The sequence below is a fragment of the Carettochelys insculpta genome, chromosome 10 (assembly GCF_033958435.1).
Source record: "Carettochelys insculpta isolate YL-2023 chromosome 10, ASM3395843v1, whole genome shotgun sequence".
NCBI classification, from domain to species: Eukaryota; Metazoa; Chordata; order Testudines; family Carettochelyidae; genus Carettochelys; species Carettochelys insculpta.
The window spans coordinates 26,634,512-26,653,981 of NC_134146.1; the positions used below are offsets into that span (position 1 = coordinate 26,634,512).

The 19,470-nt window shown below is 44.3% G+C and overlaps 1 protein-coding gene across 1 annotated transcript in view; it reads left to right on the forward strand.

The window, feature by feature from the left end:
- The first annotated feature begins 1,956 nt into the window (after positions 1–1,956).
- The window catches only part of MED12L (mediator complex subunit 12L), a 295,842-nt gene continuing 278,328 nt past the window's right edge, over positions 1,957–19,470 (forward strand). Inside the window, exon 1 of the mRNA XM_075003690.1 lies at positions 1,957–2,055. Within this exon, the coding sequence (XP_074859791.1) occupies positions 1,957–2,055 (99 nt within the window). The remainder of the gene's footprint in view (positions 2,056–19,470) is intronic.

The window sequence follows — 19,470 nt, forward strand, 5'->3', positions numbered from 1 at the left end:
ATGTAGAACCTGCATATGTAGCTCCACCGCTACAATGACCAACTCTTCCAATAACACACCTTCCAAGGTCCACGTCTATCACAAAACATGGGATCACATCCAGTGCACTATATACCCCAATAACAGCCGTGTGGGTGAAACCAGACAATCACCACACTCCAGAATGAGCTCTCACAGGTAAATGATAAAAGGTAGAAATACCTGATCACCTATGAGTGAACACTTGCCACACAATGATCACTCTATATTTGACCTACCTGTCCTCATCCTACAAAGGAAACCTGCACAACCAGGGGTGCTGGAACAATTTATATAGTCGGAGTGCTGAAATGCTGCTTCCTGGTCTGCATGGGCTGGCAGGGAGCCCACTTCCCCTTCCTGCTGTGGCATGGAGGGATGGAGGGAGGGCAGCAGCCTGTTGGAGCTGGGTCATGGTTTAAATGCCACATCCTGGCTCTGATGGGCTGGTGGGGAGGGGACCCTGCTCTCTGGAGCTGCCTTCCCCACTGCGAGTAATTGAGTAACTGCTGAAATTTTCAGCAGTTACTCAACTGCTCAACATCTCTAGCATGGCATGCATTCACTTGCCTGCCTTTTTTTTCTACCTGTTGAAGAAGGTGCTTTCTGCCGTGGATTTGAAACATTAATGCATTTGATCCTTGTTTAGCTTGTTGTATGCACTGCTATGTTGCACACCTGTCTCATATGACCGTAACCATAGTAAATGTGAGGTTTATGAGCAATCGAGTCAGCTGAAAAAAAGTGGGTGAACCGTAGAATTGTTTGTCTCATTGAAGTGTGCCTTGTTACTGAAAAGGTTGCGAACCACTGTGATAGCCAATACCTCACCCACTTTGTGTCCCTCTATAACGTCACTTTTAGGAGTCTTTATTTCAGAAGTAAATTATTTTCAACAGTATAAGTAAGTCTGGAGAAGCAACACCAAGTTTGTTGAACGTAGGTCAGTTTGGGACTCAATGAATAGCGTCTTAGTACAGTAGGTGCTATGCAAATGTTTCTTTTCCCACAGTAGCTATGGGTTTTTCTCCATGACACCTCATAATGCCTCTTGCAAACACTCTGGAATTGAGAAAGCAGGTAACCAGGCTGCAAGACACCTTTGAGAGGTGCCTGCGTTTTGCAGAGCCCATATCCCATCTCCTGCTCATTATTTCTAAGTGGAAGCAACTTAGCAGGACCAGGCAGAATTCCTGTAGGTTTCCATCTGTCTCACCCCATCCCCCTTAATCTCTTTCAGGACTGTTGTGCTCACTTCCATATAAGAGCATTTATGGGAGTCACCGAAGCCCCTCCAAGCTGTGGGTGTAGAGGGAGCAATACTTTACCTGTTCAACAATGTCACAACAAATAATTACTACAAACACTGCCATTAGAAAAAAAAAGTTTTGCTTTGTTATGACCCAAGTTATCAGCCAACCTTCTGCTATGAAGGGCTCTACCCCACCCCAGTTACGTGGAGTGTAATTCTTCCTCCTTCACTTTGACATTGGGTTTGAAATCCGTTAGTTTCTGAGGCCCTCAGCGGAGGGCAGCTTGCGCCTTGCAACCCAGCCTCTCCCATCCGCTCTGGACGGAGTCAGAAGGCATCTCCCTCCGGCCGAGCGGCGGGGCTGGGACTGGAGTTGCAAAAGCAGCAGTGAAATCACCCTGGAGCCCTGCCGAGCGGGGTAGGCCCCCGCAGCTGGCTGTGCTGCTGTGCAGGGCACGTACCGCCCGCCCCCAGCCAGGGGGCACTTGCTCGGCAGCAGCCTGGGGGCGAGGCGGTGCGGCTGGCAGGAGGCAGCAGCACCCAGCCTGCCTCTCGCTCCCTGCAGCCAGCGAGAGGGAGCCAGACGGCGAGAGGGAGGGCGCCTGTCTGCCGAGTGCTGCTCCCTGGTGCTCAGAGCTTGCTCCGTCTCCAACTCTCATTCATTTTGCCGGCTAACATGAGAGATCATGGCCGCCTTCGGGCTCCTCAGCTATGAGCAGAGACCTCTCAAACGCCCCCGCCTGGGGCCGCCCGACGTCTACCCGCAGGACCCCAAGCAGAAGGAGGTGAGAGCCGGAGCCTCGGGCGGAGCTCCGCGGGGCCGGCGAGGGGCACAAGTTTGCCCGGCGGCCGCGCGCGGGGGTGGGAAAGGAGCTGCCGGCGCGCGGCGGGGGCTGCCAGTCCGGGGGCGGCCGGGGGCGGGCTGCCCTCCCGGGGGCTGCTCCCCGCCTGGGCCTGAGGCCGCGCCGGCTGCTGCTGCCCCTTCTCCCCCCGCCGCCCGGAGCCTTTTAAACTTTTGAGAAATGTCGGCTGGTGAGGCAGCCCCCCCCACTGACTTGCATTTTCTGCGGCCGGGCGTGACAGCGCCATGCACCTGGGGGGACAGCCGGCCCCGCTGCCTGCAGCCCGGGAGCCTGGCCGCCTCTTCCCCCGCCCCCCGGGGCGCTCGCTGCCCACCCAGGGGAGGTGGCGGTCGCTATAGAGCGACAGACGCTTGTCTGGGGCCAGGGATGCTGGAGTGCAGTAGGCAAGTTATTTGGCTGGGGGTCAGTGGGCGGGAACAGCTCCTGGAACAAAAGCTCTTTGACTTGTAGGTACCTTGGCACAACCCTCCGGGTGCCACTGGCAGGTACAGTGCAGTAACCATGGCATTCTGTAGGCGGGAGGCTGCACTGCAATTCACAGGCAATTATTTAAAAATAATCGCTTGTTAAAATAATCTCTCCGCTGCAAATTGTCATGGGACTTGTTTATTTTTTTTAACTCACCTGCTTCCCATCCGTAATGATTTACACAAGGTAAAGCCACAGTTACCTCAAAACCATTTGGCCTGAGTGACTTTCCTTTTCCTAGGGTGACCTCAGCCAGATGGTAGTAATTGCTCTCCTAGATATTTTACATGTAAGTGAGGGAAGGAGGGGCAAATTACTACCTATTAATCAGAGATACCCCAGATTTGTTAGGGTAAAACCTTCTGGGAAGTGCAAGCATTCATGGCCATCTATTACAAAGATTTGGTGTTTTTCTTTCTAAAAGTATGTTTCAACAAAATCTGCCCTCTAATTGTTAATCTAGATTGTAAAATTGCAAATTCCTACACAACAGGTAACTCTGAGGTAGTGCTGGCTGATGTGTGGAGTTGCACATAAGCCAGATGGAGATATTACACTGCAGGAGTAGGGATAATTATTCTAATTTCAAAGGGCAGCTGGTTTCCTGGGCACCTCGGGTGGGAGGCTGGAATTTATTAATTACTGGAAGCACATTATCCTAAGTCTTAAGCAGTGGGCTCTGAGTGACCTTCAATTTTAAGGTAAGCTACAGCCCAAGAAATTCAGAAACTTAAAAATATATATATTTTTAAAACTTGGCCAAAGGGGGACATGGGAAAGGAGCTACCATACTTTCTGCTCTCAAATATTATCCAAATATTTGATCATGGTTTTTATGCAGCAGTTGTCTTTGATAAAATAATAATTATATGTATAGAATTATGGTTAATTCCTATATTTAGGATTTGGGAGAGTAATTTTGGACTGACAATGTATTCTAGTCAGTGCTTTGTAAAGTCTGACAATCAATTACATTGGTAGTGTATCTGCTTCCTGTACATTTTTCCCTTTTGCCAAGGAAATTTCTCCATCATACCTTTTATATTTCTTTTATAGTCTAAGCTTCTATGTCAAGCTAATTGTGCCTTTTGCAGAAGAAGGCTGAAATACACACACAGGGTGACGATCTGTCCTGATTTTACCAGGACAGTCCCTTATTTAAGTTGTCTCACATGTATCCTGACCCGTTAAAGAAAATGGGCAAATTGTCCTGCATTTTGCATGGCTCCTTTTCCTCACCACCTGGTGTCTTAGGGTGGCAGCATCCACTGCGGGGGTGCCCAACTGCAGGGCAACTGCCCAGTTCTCCTGTGCCTCATGCCAGCAGCCCCCACTGCTGGGGAAGTCCTCCTCAGCATGGCCACCCTATTCCCCAGCGCCTTGCACCTTGGGTCAGCAGCTCCTGATGCAGGGGATCTCTTCTGTGGGGCAGCTGCCCCTTTCCCCAACACCTCACAACAGCAGCCTCTGCTGCTGGTGAGCTCCACCACAGGGTAGCTGCCTCGTTCCCAGGTGCCCCTTGCCTAGGGGAGGCAGCTCCTGATGTCAGGGAGTCCCTCCATGGGATGTCTGCCTCATTCCACCGCTCCCATGCCTTGGGGAAGCAGTGTCTGCTGCGGGGAAGCTCCCCCATGGGGTGGCTGCTCCATTCCTTAGCATGCCAGCCCGGGCTGCTAGCAGCCCCTCCCATGGCAAGGCTGCTTTATTCTATGCTCCCCCTCCCCCACTGGGAGGCTGCAAAGCTCCTATTCTCAGCACACACACACACACAACCCCTGCCAGGATGTTGCAGAGCTTCCATCCTCTACTCCTCCTCATTGGAAAGCTGTGGGTCTCCTACCCCACTGCCTCACCATGGCTGTGTCTACACTAGCCAAAAACTTCGAAATGGCCATTCAAATGGCCATTTCGAAGTTTACTAATGAAGCGCTGAAATACATATTCAGCACCTCATTAGGATGCGGGTGGCCGCGGCACTTCGGAATTGACGCAGCTCACCGCCGTGCAGCTCCTCCAGATGGGGCTCCTTTTCGAAAGGACCCCACCTACTTCAAAGTTCTCTTATTCCCATCTGCTCATAGGAATAAGGGGACTTCGAAGTAGGTGGGGTCCTTTCGAAAATGAGCCCCGTCTGGACGAGCCACGCGGTGGCGAGCTGCATCAATTTCGAAGTGCCGTGGCTGCCCTTGTGCTAATGAGGTGCTGAATATGTATTTCAGCTCTTCATTAGTAAACTTTGAAGTGGCCATTTCAAAGTTTTTGGCTCGTGTAGACACGGCCCATGGGACAGTAGCCCCCATTGCCAAGGAGCCCTGACATGGGACAGCAGCTCCTCATCCCAGGAGACTGGTACCCTGTATTTGCCATAGGGCAATGTGGTTACCCTCTCGTCATGGGTGTACTAATAAATAGCAAATAACTGGCTTATTATTTGTCGTGAGCTAATTGGTTGAAACATAACTCAAGGGGAAGTCTTGCTCACTTAATGTTCACATGTTGCATTAGTATGTGTTAAGCTGAGCATATGAAGTATGAAATGATACTACCAGCATCACTCCTTCTCCTTTGTTAAAGCATAGTTGTCATTTTTGGAAGGTGGTAATATGTTTAAAATGGTTGAAGAAAAGTTATGAGCAAGCTGTAGTAGCAATTTTTGGATTAGTCTGCTGTCAAAAAATATCATTTCATCCTTTCCCACATTCACACTTCATCCAGAAGAAGCAACTCGTGTTGATTACAGAGACAGAGAGAGACAGAGAGAGCTTGAGAATTCTAGTTTTACAGTAAATGGGTGCAAATATGAGGTGTTTCAGACTCCAAGGCTTGGTGTTCTATGTTTTTAACAAAATAAAAAAGCAGTCCTGTAGCACTTTAAAGGCTAATAAAATAATTTATTAGATGATGAGCTTTCATGGGGCAGACCCACTTCTTCAGATCTGGAAACAGATCTGGAAAATTTCCAGATTTGAACAAGTGGATCTGCTCCACTCCATGAAAGCTCATCACCAAAAAAATTGTTTTGTTAGTCTTTAAAGTGCTACAGGACTGCTTTTTTGTTTTGTGAAAGTGCAGACTAACACGGCTGCCTCTCTGTGACTGTATTTTTACAATTGGTCAGTCTTCTTGGAGTTAGTTATTACTTACAGATACAAAAGGGTGGTTGAAGGCATATCTCTGACTTAAGAATTACGATGGTGTCTCCATTGCTTTTACCTAATATTACTGTGAAAGAAATATTAGAGAATTATTTTGGATGTATTAACTTTGAACTTTGGAAAGTAATTGACAGTTAAAGTTTGTGTAATCAGCTTCCTTTATTGTTGCATTTTTCACATAACGTGGGAGAGAGAAACACTGAAAAAAATGAAGGGAAATGTGATTGCAGGGAAACTCAGGAGCAAGTGTACACCTGCTTTTTTTCTTTAAAAATTATTATAAGATTTGAAGTATCAGAGAGTTAGCCATGTTAGTCTGTATCTTCAAAAACAACAAGAAGTCTTTGCTTACAAAAGCTTATGCTCCAAAATATCTGTCAGTCTATAAGGTGCCAAAGAACTTCTTGTGGTTTATTAGATTTCAAGTTGACAGTGTCCCTTTAAAATAACTAACATTAAATGATACATTTCAGAGGGGTAGCCACATTATTCTATTTCAGTAAAAACAATGAGGAGTCCCATGACACCTTTAAAGACTGTCAAATTTGTTTGGGCATAAGCTTTCATGGGCTGGAGGCTACTTTTTCAGATGCATGACATCAAATGCTGTCTAACACAGACCTCAGGCACAGTACTTAAACTATATAATACAGTGCAGCATTAGGACTAGGTCTTGCCTGTTTAATCATATGAGTTGTCCCATTCACTTAAAAAGCGTTGAAGGAGTTGGTGCTTTCATACAAGATATATCTGAAAGTGATTACAGAATCAAATTCAAAGAATAACACTGACACTGTGTATTTAAGAAGTGCACCAGCTAAGGAAGATGTTTGCGTTATTCTTTGCAGACTAGGAGCATACAACCCTTTCCCAACATCAGTTTTCCTGGGTTTAAAAAGTCTCCTGTTCCATCCATAACCAAGACTTTATTTCATTTAAGATACTGAATTGTCTCATTCAGCATACCTAATATTCACTTATGAAGGTTCAGAACATGCCTGTTCTTCTTAGGCCCTTTGAAACTACGTGTCAGTCACGCCTTTCTCTCATGCTCTGATCATCCATTTAGTACGTTCAGTGTGTAATCGTAGCCTCTGATACACATTTGGATTGTAAATTCATTGTTTTTCCCTCTTCCAAAATAAGGGAAGCACCATTCTGAATAGTTCCCTAGAAAGCAGCAATTGTCATATTAACATTAAGGCTAATCCTCCCCTGCTTGCTTCCTCACCCCCTTACTACATAGCACATCTATCGTAAGATGTAACTAGCACAGTATGTTTTCTATGTCATTTCTCATCTGTTTTAAGGAGCTACTTCTTGATCTCATAGCAAGAAATCAACTGCACTATTGTCAGTCATATCTATGCTGGGGTTTGTGCCAAGCTAAAATCCCAGTGTAGACATGGCTTTACCAAGGAAGTCTTCAGGAGCTTTAGTCTAGGAGTAAAGGCCCTTAAATTGAATCCCTTACCTGCCGCTGCTTCTGGCTAAAAAAAGTAAGTTTTTTTTGTGTGTCTAGGCCAGAGGTGAAACTAATCGGAAATTATACATGCTTATCAGCTAAGACATTTGCTTTCCAATAGTGTCTGTTTCTTTACATTTTCTTTGTAGGTATTCGTAAAGTTAGTATTACAAATGTAGTTGAACATGTGCAGAGCTCTGACTCATTCACCTGGCCATATTGGTTGATTCTCTAGATTTGCTTCTACACCTTTGTATTTCATTTTGATTTTTTTTTTGTTATCTCAGTTTTATTTTGGCTCTTAGTCTAGAGAAATAAACACAGGTAAATCCAGAAGCTCATCATAACAGCTTGTATATTTTTTTATAGAGCATTTCTAAAATGTTTAAGAATAATTCAGTAAGCCTGAAAGTGCAACCCACGCTTAACTTCAGCGCACTAGTCTCTATCTTCGGTGAATTTCTTAGCAATCAACAGAAACAGGTTGCTATTAATATTTTATATCGGGGAGAAAATACCTTAAATAATGATAAAACATACGCTTTCCCTGCCCACATGTGGTTTTGGAATTTCGTGGCTCAAAATATAATTTTTTTAACATTGACAGCTCAATCACACCTAGTAACTGAACCTTTCCTTTAGAAGTGCAGTTAGTATCCGTGTATTTGTGCAGGTATGGTTTGTAGCAATGGTACTGTGTTATGTGACTCAGGAGCCACATTTGCAACCACCTCATGTAAACAAGGGAACCTAAAATACATCAGGTAGATGCAGTGGGTGGGAAGACTCCCACTGAAGTTTGCAGTCTTTGGGTCAGGCTCTTAACATAGTGCTGTAATTCCAATGCCCATGGAAGAGGAACAGTTTTCTTTCTGATATAGAACTCTCAAATAAGATGTATACTAAAATGCATCCTAGTATACCTTAGAAAATGTGTGTGGTGTTAACTACTCCTCAGCAGTTCCATGAGGTACGTAGTTAAGCATTCTTGTTTTATAGAGGGTGAGGGCCTGGCTGTACAAGCCTTGGGTTGAGATTCATTCTACATTCATGGACAAAATCAGCCCTAGATGCTTCACGTAAGGTTACGTAAGGAGTTGATAGTTTTTGAACCTGAGTTCCTTGTGTGCAGTCCCATTTGGTAACCACTGTATATCACCGATTCATAGTTATTCATTTCTAATCCATTGTAGTTGTTTTGTGTGGTGCCATCAATGAAATACCACGTTTCAGCATGTTAGCACTATGTGCTGTATTTCTCTGTCTCCTAAGTCCAATGGATAGTGCTAATTCCTTCATATGTTTTGGAAGAGGATCACACATTTGTTTGGAAACGCGTGTTTTAAAATGGTATGTTCAATTAACTGGTCATGCATTTCTATGCACACGCGTGCACTCTAACAGCAACTTCTGCAAGTCGAAATGTAGCCCTTCCAAAGGCCACGTTTATTACAGAATTAAGTGTGCATATTCCTAAAACATACCATAAATGTTCTGCACTTAGGGACACATTGTGCACCTGTTTGTAGTTAAGGATCTGTCAGGATTCTCATGATACAGTGGCTCAGGTCACTATCTCCAGTGGGCAAGACCATCAGGTAGAGGCTCGAGAAGAGAATTATCCCCAGCCTCTCTTTATTGCAGCTAGGTGTTGTGTCAATGCTCTTCCATGCAACAGTGCTTTGAAGATGTTTTTAAGCATCCTGAGGCTTTGTGTCACTCAAAGCATCACTGAAGCAATGTTCGTGGACTGGGAATAATGCTTCATCTGTTTTGTAATATTGTACTGAAAAAGGTGGAAATGTTAAATACCTGAAATAAAAAAAAATAAATTTCCTATGAGGAAGAGAATTCACAGTTTAATATGCAAAGTATTTATTGTAGCTGTAATACAAATAATGACAAATCCAAGTGCCCATTATTGTTGAATTGTGTGTTTGAGCCTTCACAGACAGGGTGGGGACAAAAGCTGAATCTTCCTTCTCCAGAAATACAGGCATCTACCACTTCAGCTTGGGAGAAATGCCTTTAGCACTTAGACATATAGGTAGGTCCCTGCACAGATACAAAATATGTGTCTGCAGCTGATCTGTAATCCATAAAATTGGCCTGAGTAGCCATATCAATGAATGTAAAGCAGATATCCACACATTTGCAGGGTTCTAAAGACAAAATTTGTATCTGCATTAGTATCTAATCTGCAAAAATGGTCTGTGGATATTTTCAGGTACACAGGGCCCTCTACATACGAGACCTGAGAGAGACAATTCAGTAATTTTGATTCTGCCCAGTGGAGGGCAGTGGCCCACATACAAGAGCCAGTTTGTTAGTGTCCTTTTACACCTGTTGTATTTAAATTTCAGGGGTGCCATGCAATAGTGGCTCAATGTGACTACTATATATGAAGCAATATTTAGACATGAAAGAATGAGTAAAGAACATTATTTTGCATTTCCTTTATTTCGGGAGTTTCAGCCCCCTTTGACTTAGTTTTCTGAAGCATTCCCTCAAGTTAAAGATCACATTTTTTTAAAAAAAAACCTTGTTTTTAACAAGACTATTAAACTGCAATAATTTAAAATCTGATTTACCCATTACCATTTCTCCTATCTGTTTACTTCATACGTTTCATTTAGCTTGGATGTCAGAATACACAGGGCAATTCCCATTTTATTTTTCTCTGTAATGTTGGAGTCATTTACTTTCTAATTCTCCTTCACTAGTCCAATGATGCACCACTGAATGATAAACATTGCTGGAGAATGCTGAAATCTGAAGAGACACTATTTTTCAACAAATTAAAAACCAATTTATGTACAACTGTATAATCTGAAGTACTGGGCAGTGATTCTTTAATATTGTTTGGACATAATTATTTAAGGGGTATTTGTCTCATACGCACATGTTCTCTCTCTGGATTCAAAACCACTAATTGCACTGGGCCAGTTATGCGCTAGTTGTGACCCTAGGAACACTTTAGTTGGCAAGGGGGTCCCTGGTGTGCAACAGTGAAGCTCAAATGGCCTGACCAGGTCAGTGCACCTCATATGCTGTTGTCATGAGATATATCTAAAAGGTGCCATCGTGGAAGGTATCCTTTAAAACTCATAACACACTGCTCCTGAAAATCATTACCTAATGTATATGGGAGGTTTGTACAAAGAGTTATAAATATATGTTGGAATTCTGTTAAAAATGGGTTTGGCAAGCACAGCGTAAACAGAGTTCGCCCTAGGAAAAGGAATATATATTTACTCGTCTGACCTTCTTGGTTATCAGGCAGTGACAATGAAGGTACATAGGTGATAAATACAGTTAACAAGCAGGGGAGAAGACAGCATGTTGTCTGTACCCCAACAGGCGAGGGAAGTTTTGTCTGGTCATACCTTTTGAAGAATATATTTCAAAGATTTACTGGATTGTAAAAAGATGGGGAGAAAACCATGGCTTTTACCCATGGAATAAAAGAAACCAAGTTCTGGATCTAGCCCTGACCTGAACTGTGGGATGATTGGGGGGTAGGTGGGGACTAGGTCAGATGGACTTGGCCCAGCCTGGGGGTGAGCTGTGGGAGCCAGGCCAGGCTGTGCTCTGTCAGGTCATAGAGGGCCAGCTCTGGGAAGGGTCAAGGTCCTGTGGGGGCTGGAACTGGGCCTTGGTGCTGGGGGGCAGGAGGGAGAGGGTGAGCAGGGGGGCTGTGGGGGCTGGGGCCATGCTGTGGTGCCGGGCTTGGCCCTGGCTGAGTTCTGGGGTAAGCTGGCGGGGCCAGCCTGTGGCGTTGGCCCTGGTCTCAGCACCAGAACAGCAGGGAGAAGCTAGGGGTGTAGCTCTTTCTCCTGTTCATGGCTAGAGTAGCAGAGGAAGGCTGGGCTCAGGGTTGTGGCTGCAGTTCGTTCTCCCAGCCAAGGCTGTGGGAAGGGTGTGGTGGGGAGAAACCTGAGCGGTAGGTGGTGGTGGTGTCTTTGTGCCCAGCGAGGGGAGCAGGGCTGGGCCACTTTCCTCAGCCCCAGTATTAGCTTGGGAGCAGGGAACAGGGCTGTGTTTTCTGGACCAGCATGTCAGGGTGGTAAACTATGGTGTGTGCGTGTTGGGCTTGTGGGGGTGTAGCAGGGCCCCCACTGTGGGGCACAGGGTGGGGGACACATCTGAAGGCAGGCAGAGTTGAAAGCCCCATCTCTACGTGTCCACTGTTTTCCTGCTGCAGCTGTCCCCAGTGGTCACTCTGCTATATTGCTGTTTCCTGTGCTTGCTGCCCCCACCGGTGGGTGAGTCTGATGTATGTCGTCCCTCCTGTCAGTGCCCCTCTCCCTCCATGTTCTGGGGAATCATGGGATTTCAGGCATTTCCCACTTTCCAGGCACTGCCAAACCCTGAGCTTGGTTTAAGTTTGGAAAAGGGTAAGTTGCACACCAAATTTTGTGGTTGTAGCTCTTTGGTTTAAGAGGAGTTCTTGAACAACTGTAGCACTGCAGACAGATTGAAATCTACTGTATATTTTAGTGTTTTTTAGTATATTTTGAAAAGGATACTTAAATTTCTCACGTTTGTGACTGCTCAGCTAATATGGTGATGTATGTTCTGAGTGCATGGATGAATCTGAAAAATGCTATGTAAAGCAATTTAAAATTTAATGAAATTTAATCCCAGCTACTTGGATGGCTATTTAAAACTACAAAACAGGTTTTAAATCTTTCATTGGTCTTGCTGGGGGCTATGCTTGACATTTTGAAAGCAAATTTGACATCCCTTCAGGAGCCTGTAAAAAACAGTGTGGTGTGCACAGGAGTGTCTGTTTGTAAGTGACAGCACTGTGTAGCACTCCTGTGTTTGTTGCTTGGAGATGCCTTGAAAACCAAGTGACAGCTTGCTTAACCTTTGTACATTTAGTTATGTACAATTTCAGGCTTGTCTGCACAGAGAAAAAAACCTTGGTAGCTGGTGTGCACTAGCTACTTTGTTCAAACTTTGTGTGTTCACTCACAGGCCTGGTCTAGGGCTTAATTTTGAAATAAGGCTCCTTATTTCAAAATAACAAAGTGAGTGTCCGCACTACCATGCCTGTTGTTTTTGAAATAATGGGCTGCTTATTTTAAAATTGGTACTTCTGTTTCCATGAGGAATAATGCTTATTTCAAAATAGTTGAATATTTTGGAATAGTGTTAGTGTGTGTGGGTCATTCCTGTTATTTCTAATTAAGCGGCTTCCAGAGGCCTCTCTCAGCTGCAGACCTGACCTCCTCCTCTGGGGAGGAGACCAACCTCCAGGATCTCTGTACCAAGAGGTGCCGTGTCACTGGCTGTGACTGGATCACCGCTAGCTTGACCAACAAGGGTACACCCGGATCCTGGAGCAGTGCAGTCTCTAAATGAAGGAGCTGCCGCAGGTCCACTGCCAGGACTGAGATCAGAGTGGATATTGTGGGATGGTATCACATATGTGGTAGTCCCCCCTCCATCAAGTGCAATCTGCCACTCTCATTCCACCCCCGCCCCAGCAGGCCAGGATGGACAGCTGTTCTCCCTCAGGTCCTCTCTGATGAGCACAGCACCTTGATGTGCACTCTTGGAGGCACTGGTATCTGGTTGCTCATAGTCCCTGGCCAGATGTTCAGTCTCAACCCCACAGTCTGGCACGAATGCCTCTCCCTGGCTTTCTCATATTTTGTGTAGCATGCAACAGGCCACCACTGTGAAGGGGATGGTGCACTCACTGAGGTCCAGGCAGGTGAGCAGACACCTTAACCTCACCTTCAGATGGCCAAATGCACATTCCACCACCATCTAGCATCTGCTCAGCCTGGTGTTGAAGTCCTTGCTGGGGTCCAGGCTGCCTATGTAGGGCTTCATGAGTCAGGGGAGTAAGGAGTAGTCTGTGTTGATGGTGATGGGCATGGCCACCTCCCTGACTCCGATGGTGTGGTTGTAGATACATCTTTGTTTTAACTATTTTCTGATTGGAGTTTTTAAATATTGTATCAAGTAATTTGATGTAACATTGTATTAAGCCCTGTTATATAGAAATTTAGTATCCTTTTCATTTGGAATGTAAAAACCTTTTATTGTCTGTTCACATGGGAATTTTGTATCTTTTTATGTAGCATGTAGAAAATGCGCATTGTCTTTTTGCTTAGAATTTTTATGTTTTGTAGAATAGCTCCTAGAGGTAGGTACGATAAAGAAAAACCTCTTTATACCCTTTATTTTTGGATTGCTTAATTGATTGCCCTGTTGAGTGAATGAGGTGTGAATGAATAAGGCATGGAAGACAAGCAACTCCAAGTATTTCCAAGGTTGGAGAAGGGATAGAAGCTAGATCCAAGACCAATGAGAAGAACAATGGAACCTGTGAAGTGGGCCCATTGAAAGAAGGTTGGACATATGGACGCTTTGGGAGTCACCAGCAAGTGCCTGCTTTTGGAAGCACCACACAGAAGAAGGTGCCACAGATGTTTAAATGCATGTTCATAAGATTGCTTTTCCAGATTACGCATATGCATGCGATGGCTAACTGGTGTCAACCTGCATGAGAGATCACGCTATGAATGGAAGGCATCTTGCACAGGGACCTGGGGGTTTTACTTGTCAACACTGGAGCACTGATCCAGATCAACAGAAGCCTGGTTCCACCCTCTCCCCCATCTAACTCAACTGGCCAGTGCAGTTGGGGAGAGCAACTACTGGTAACAGCAACAAGAAAGGAGTGTGTGTGTGTGTGTGTGTGTGTGTGTGTAATATATCATATGCATATGATGTGTTGCTTGCTATTTGCGTATTACCAATAAATGTGGCATTTTGCCTTTTCCCTCTGAAAAAATCCTGTGCAGTAGTTTTCAGTACAACCTGGTTAGGGAAAAAATGGTGCCAGCACGCATCCTTTGGAAGAGGCAGGAGTTCTGGAGGATGTGGGCATCATGAACCTTTCTCAACCATCTGACGTTGATATCGGTGAAGCATCCCTTTTGATCCATGCAGGCGTGTGACACCATTGAGTACCCCTCCCTATTGATGTAGTCTGCAGCCTGGTGGGTGGGGCCAGGATGGGGACGTGTGCCGTCCATAGCCCCCCTCCTCCCACAGCTGGGGAAGCCCATGGCAGCAAAGCCATTCGTGATTCTGACAGTGGAGTTCCCTGTGCCAAACTGTTTCCTGATGGAGCAATAGCTGGCTGGTGTAGTAAGCTTTCACGGGGCGATGGCCATGCAATTCTGCATGGGGATGGTGGGTCTGTTGCACGTGTCCCGTCATCTGAGGGTAGGAGCGAGCCGCTCACACAGCTCCTGGAAGGTGGCCTTTGACATGTGCAAGTTTCACAGCTTCTGTGATCATCCCATTCCTACCTCACAGTGTGGTCCCACCAGTCCAAGCTTGTCTCATGCCAGCAGAAGCAGCATTCCATGGTGTCTTTGGGATTGGGAGGAATGCTCAGTAATGGGAGTTCATTCTGCTGGGCAGCATGTGGGCAGCTTGGTGGTGCTGCACCACGTGTTGCTGTGCAAGGCCCTTTAGGGTGATGAAGTTGTGCAGCAGCTGTGGCATCTGGAATAGCAACCAGAGCATGGGGAAGTGCATGCTCATTGTGTTCCTTTGATGTCCTGCAGCGGAAGGCAGTGGCGGAGTTGATTATGAGATGCGGCCAGGGACAACAGCCCCTGGCAGCATATGTCGCAGCTTGCCTGATCCAGCAGCCTCAGGAAAATATCCATTCTTCTGGTGCCCTCCCCAGAGTGCATCTGGGGCAGGCTACGTTCACTGTGGATGTGCTGTTTCGGAATAGTTCTGCCTTATTTCAATTCTTCACCATAGTGTGGATGCGCTATTTTGAATTGCTTATTTCTGGAGTTATTAACTTCATTTTGATTATTCCAGAAACGTTTGCTAGTGTAGACATGCGTTTATTGGGCACTGAGTGCCTTTGTGTGTATTAGTTTAATACACTGACCCTGTGTCTACACGAGCCCCTTTCTTTCAAAAGGGGCATGTTAATGAGGGGGTTCGAAAGATGCTAATGAGGCACTGCAATGAATATGCAGTGCCTCATTAGCATAATGGCGGCCATGGCAATTCGAAAGTGCTGCTTTTGGAATTGCACGCCACATGTGGAGACGGGACCTTCTGAAAGGCCCCCCTCCCCACAGTTTTTGAAAGCCCTTCTTCCTAACGCCAGATAGTAAGAAGAGCTTTTGAAAACTGGGCGGAGTTTGTTTCAGAAGGTCCCATCTCCACGAGTGGCATGTGTTTCAAAAAACCACACTTTCGAATTGCCATGGCCACCATTATGCTAATGAGGTGCTTCATATTCATTGCAGTGCCTCATTAGCATCTTTCACACCCACTCATTAACATGCCCCTTTCGAAAGGAAGGGACTCGTGTAGACCCAGCCTTGGAGATGTACTAATCCTAACTGATTGAGTGTACTGTTATTGCACAATAAGAGTGTCCACACAGGGTGCTTGTGCAGAGTAACTAGAGCACTTTAATTTCACATGCTAGCTTACTGCATGCTAATTTCCCTGTGTGGAAAAGTCCACTAAGTTTTTTCGATACTGTAGTATGAATTTGACATTTTTTTCGTGACAAAATTGTACGTTGAGGATCTGATCCTGCAATATTAAAGGAATTGATATATCTTTTTGACATGAACAAGAGTGGGATACAGTTATTACTACCTAATTTTTTAAACTTCCCATTATGATGGATGTTCGTTGATATGAATATGATTGGTTGAATTAAATACATGTGGTATTTTTGGCTCCTTTGATGGTATCTGGTACCTGAATTATTTGACCTCTGTTCTTGATTTGTTAAACATTCATTATTAAAATGAAAGGCTGGTTGGGAAGAAGTTGATATAAAAGTTAAACCACTCCTCTGTAGTCCCACTGCAGATCTGTTTAAGGCATGAATTCACTTCAAGTTCTATCTGGAATGTCAGAGGACCCAGTAAAGTCAAACCAAAGAAGTAGAGTGTTAATGGTATCACTTAGTTTTTCAACTCGTGCTATAGGCCAACGGTATGTATGGTATTGGAACACAGTGTCATTTATGGGTAGGTTTAAAAAAAAAAGCCAAATTAAAACAGAAAAGAGACACAGTTAAACTTTTTCAAGGCCATCTATGCAACGAGCAGTAATAGTAATAAATATTATTTTAATTGCTGTTTATTTTATATTTGTTTACTTAGAATCCTTTTTATCACTTTCATCTCTTGGTTCATCTACGTTTTCAAGGCTGTCTTGGGGATCGTGTAGCTGGGAAGAGTATTTTAGCACTTTGTTGTATTCATCTAAAATTCAAATTAGTGTTGTTGGCTGCCTTCATAAACCGTTCAGAGAGCTTCAAGTTCTCTTCAGTTCAAAAATACTGTAGTGAATAATTCTGATGTTACTCGTCAGACTTCCCAGAAATACTCAAAAGTGTTCATAGTTAAACGGTAACAAAATGACCTATAACTTTCATTTTGGTTTAAGTTCTTTTTGGAAGATTGTTTCGCCAAAAAAGATTAGGAAACTTTCAATTGTAGTCCATTTAAAAAAAATCTCATCTGACACAGGATTTGTTTAGTTTTGTAAAGTTTAAGGAGTTGGGAGACAGTGTTAGTGCTGGTCTTAACTGGAAAATTATACTCCAAACCTGTGAGGATCTAGGTATGTACATATGATTAGTTTCACTGAAAGCAATGGGATTACTCAAATTTGAGTTTCTATTGTCCCATTAACGAGGCTGTGTGTTTTTGTATTGTAAGCAGTGGCATACATCTCTGTAGGATGAAGTCACTATCAAAACTTTTTAATAGTGATAATCTCTCATCATAATACTCCTAGGCTACGTCTACACTAGCTCAAATGTTCGAAATGGCCATGCAAATGGCCATTTCAAAGATTACTAATGCATTTCAGTGCCTCATTAGCATGCCACTGGACGCGTCTCTTCGAAATTGCCGCTTTTTGCTGCCACACGGCTCGTCCAGACAGGGATCCTTTTCGAAAGTACCCTGGGAACTTTGAAATCCCCTTATTCCTATCATGCAGAACCTCATTGCTAATCTTCGAAATGGCCATTTGCATGGCCATTTTGAAGATTTGGGCTAGTATAGACACGGTCCCACAGTAAAAAATCTCTAGAAGTTGGTTGAACTTCAGAAGGGCACCATTGCTACAAGGTAACTAGTTATTCTATCTATTTCAGTAGGAGCAATGAAATTCTGTTTATCAGTTGTGGTTTCAAACTGAAATAGTTACACAGAAAGTTTCAGCAAAGCAAAACGTGGCACAGACCATTTCTCTTTATACTTGTTACGAATGGGATGCTGTTAATGCTCTTTTGTTCTTGGGACAGGACTGCGTAGAATGGTGTTCTCAAATCTTTTCACAGAACTCGTGTTAGTGAAGCTGCCTTTGTAGTGCAGTGGGAACACATTTTTACCTTTGCTCTCTGAGCTGTACCAGCTTCCTGTTTTTCTGGGAGGAATTCAGTATGTAACATTGTTCATTCCCTTATCTGCCTGCTTAGACACCATCTCTCTCTATATACCACGACAACACATGAGATGCTGACAGTTCCTAGAGGTGTTCTGAAGGGTTGGAGCAGAGGGCTCACTGCTGTGGGAGTGCTCTTCTTTGGGCAATCTGAGACGGTTTTCACGTTCACTGATTTTTTTTTTTTTTTTTTTTTGGGGGGGTCATACAAAGCATGCTTTTTTTTTTTTTAAAGCCATATTTACTCTTCTTATTGATTTGTCCCTGTGATATTTATAATGTCTTGTTAAGGCAACAGGGCTGCTTGTTTTCTGTTGTGAACAGTTTCATGTGTTCTTTATGCTCACTTACGTCATGTGCCCAGCTGCCACAGCATGAATGCATAAAAATATAGACATGCCATCCCTTCTGTTTCCTACAGCTTCAGCTGAAAGCCTTCAAGTTTCTAATCCAAAAATAATTGAGAATTTGGGAGGGCTCTTAATATCTAAAATATGTGTAGTGCTCTGTGGGTGGTGTAAAATTTAAGTAGCTTCTGAAAGTTATGGTCACTAAGCATAGTGAGGTGCCTTGCAGTAAGTGCCAGAATTACCTCAGGAGTGTAGCCCTGTCATTGCACCTGGATAAATATCAACAACTTTTGATGCCAATGTCTCAGTCCTGTGCTACTGGTAGAGGGACTTGGAAGAAAGGGCCAGATATATAGCTTCATTTAGCAGTGGCAAGTAGAGCAAACTCATGTCCTTCCCCTTAAAAATATGGAACCCTTTTTGGAGAGGAGGGATAAATGCTATTGATTCCTCATACATGAGTCTTGAATGGCCTAAACTGGATACAGAATGACTTTGTTATGGGATTACTCTTTTATGGGCCATGCTAAATACATCTTTGAAGAAAGGGTGGGCAAACAAATGGAAAGGTTAAATGTATGTGTGTGGAAAGACCATATTTAGCTTTAACAATACACCAGAGAACTTCTTTAAGAAGGCTATCTTTTAGAAAATGGCCCTTCTAGCCAAAAGTACTGAGACCTATAGTAGGGCCACGTGCTGCATAAGTGCTGATATTGGTGCAGGTTGAACCTCACTAGTTCAGCACTATTCTGTCCAGCAACATCTGCAATCTGGCAAGATTTTAGTTAGCAGGATGACCACTTATCATGGGTGTGGCTAAGGTTCCCGCAGTCCCATAAAGTTCATTTGCAGCCACCAGTCTTGGTTCTCCATGTTTTGTGCTGCAATTTACCCCTAAATGTCTTCCAAGAGCCCAGTAAGCAGTGGAAGTGTTGGTAATGCTGCTAGACAATATTGACCTCCCATGGTCTGGCAAATTTTCTTGTTCAGCACTGGTCAGGTCCCAAGGGTGCTGGACTAGAGATGTTCAACCTGTAGTGATGGCAGCTTAAATATTTATGTTCAGTCATTCTCCTATTTGGATAAATATATGCGTAAACATGTTGGTGTATAGAGAAATTTTAGTGTTTTGCAGAAAGGGCTTTGTGTGGAGAAAGTGTTTGAATTGATGGAAACACAGGAGCCATGGAATCCTTTTGCTTCTCACTTGCCACCAAAACAAAAGAAAACCAAACCAATAACAAGAGGTTGCAGACTGATACAGTTAACTGGCTGTAATGCTGAATACAACCAGTGTGTAACCTGAGGCCTGGCACCTCTGTAACTAGGTCTTAGAAGATATTCTGAGAGTTACGGTTCCTGGAAGGAGTGTGTGACTACTGAGATCAAGGCCTGCTGGGAAGGGGAAAGCAGAATATAA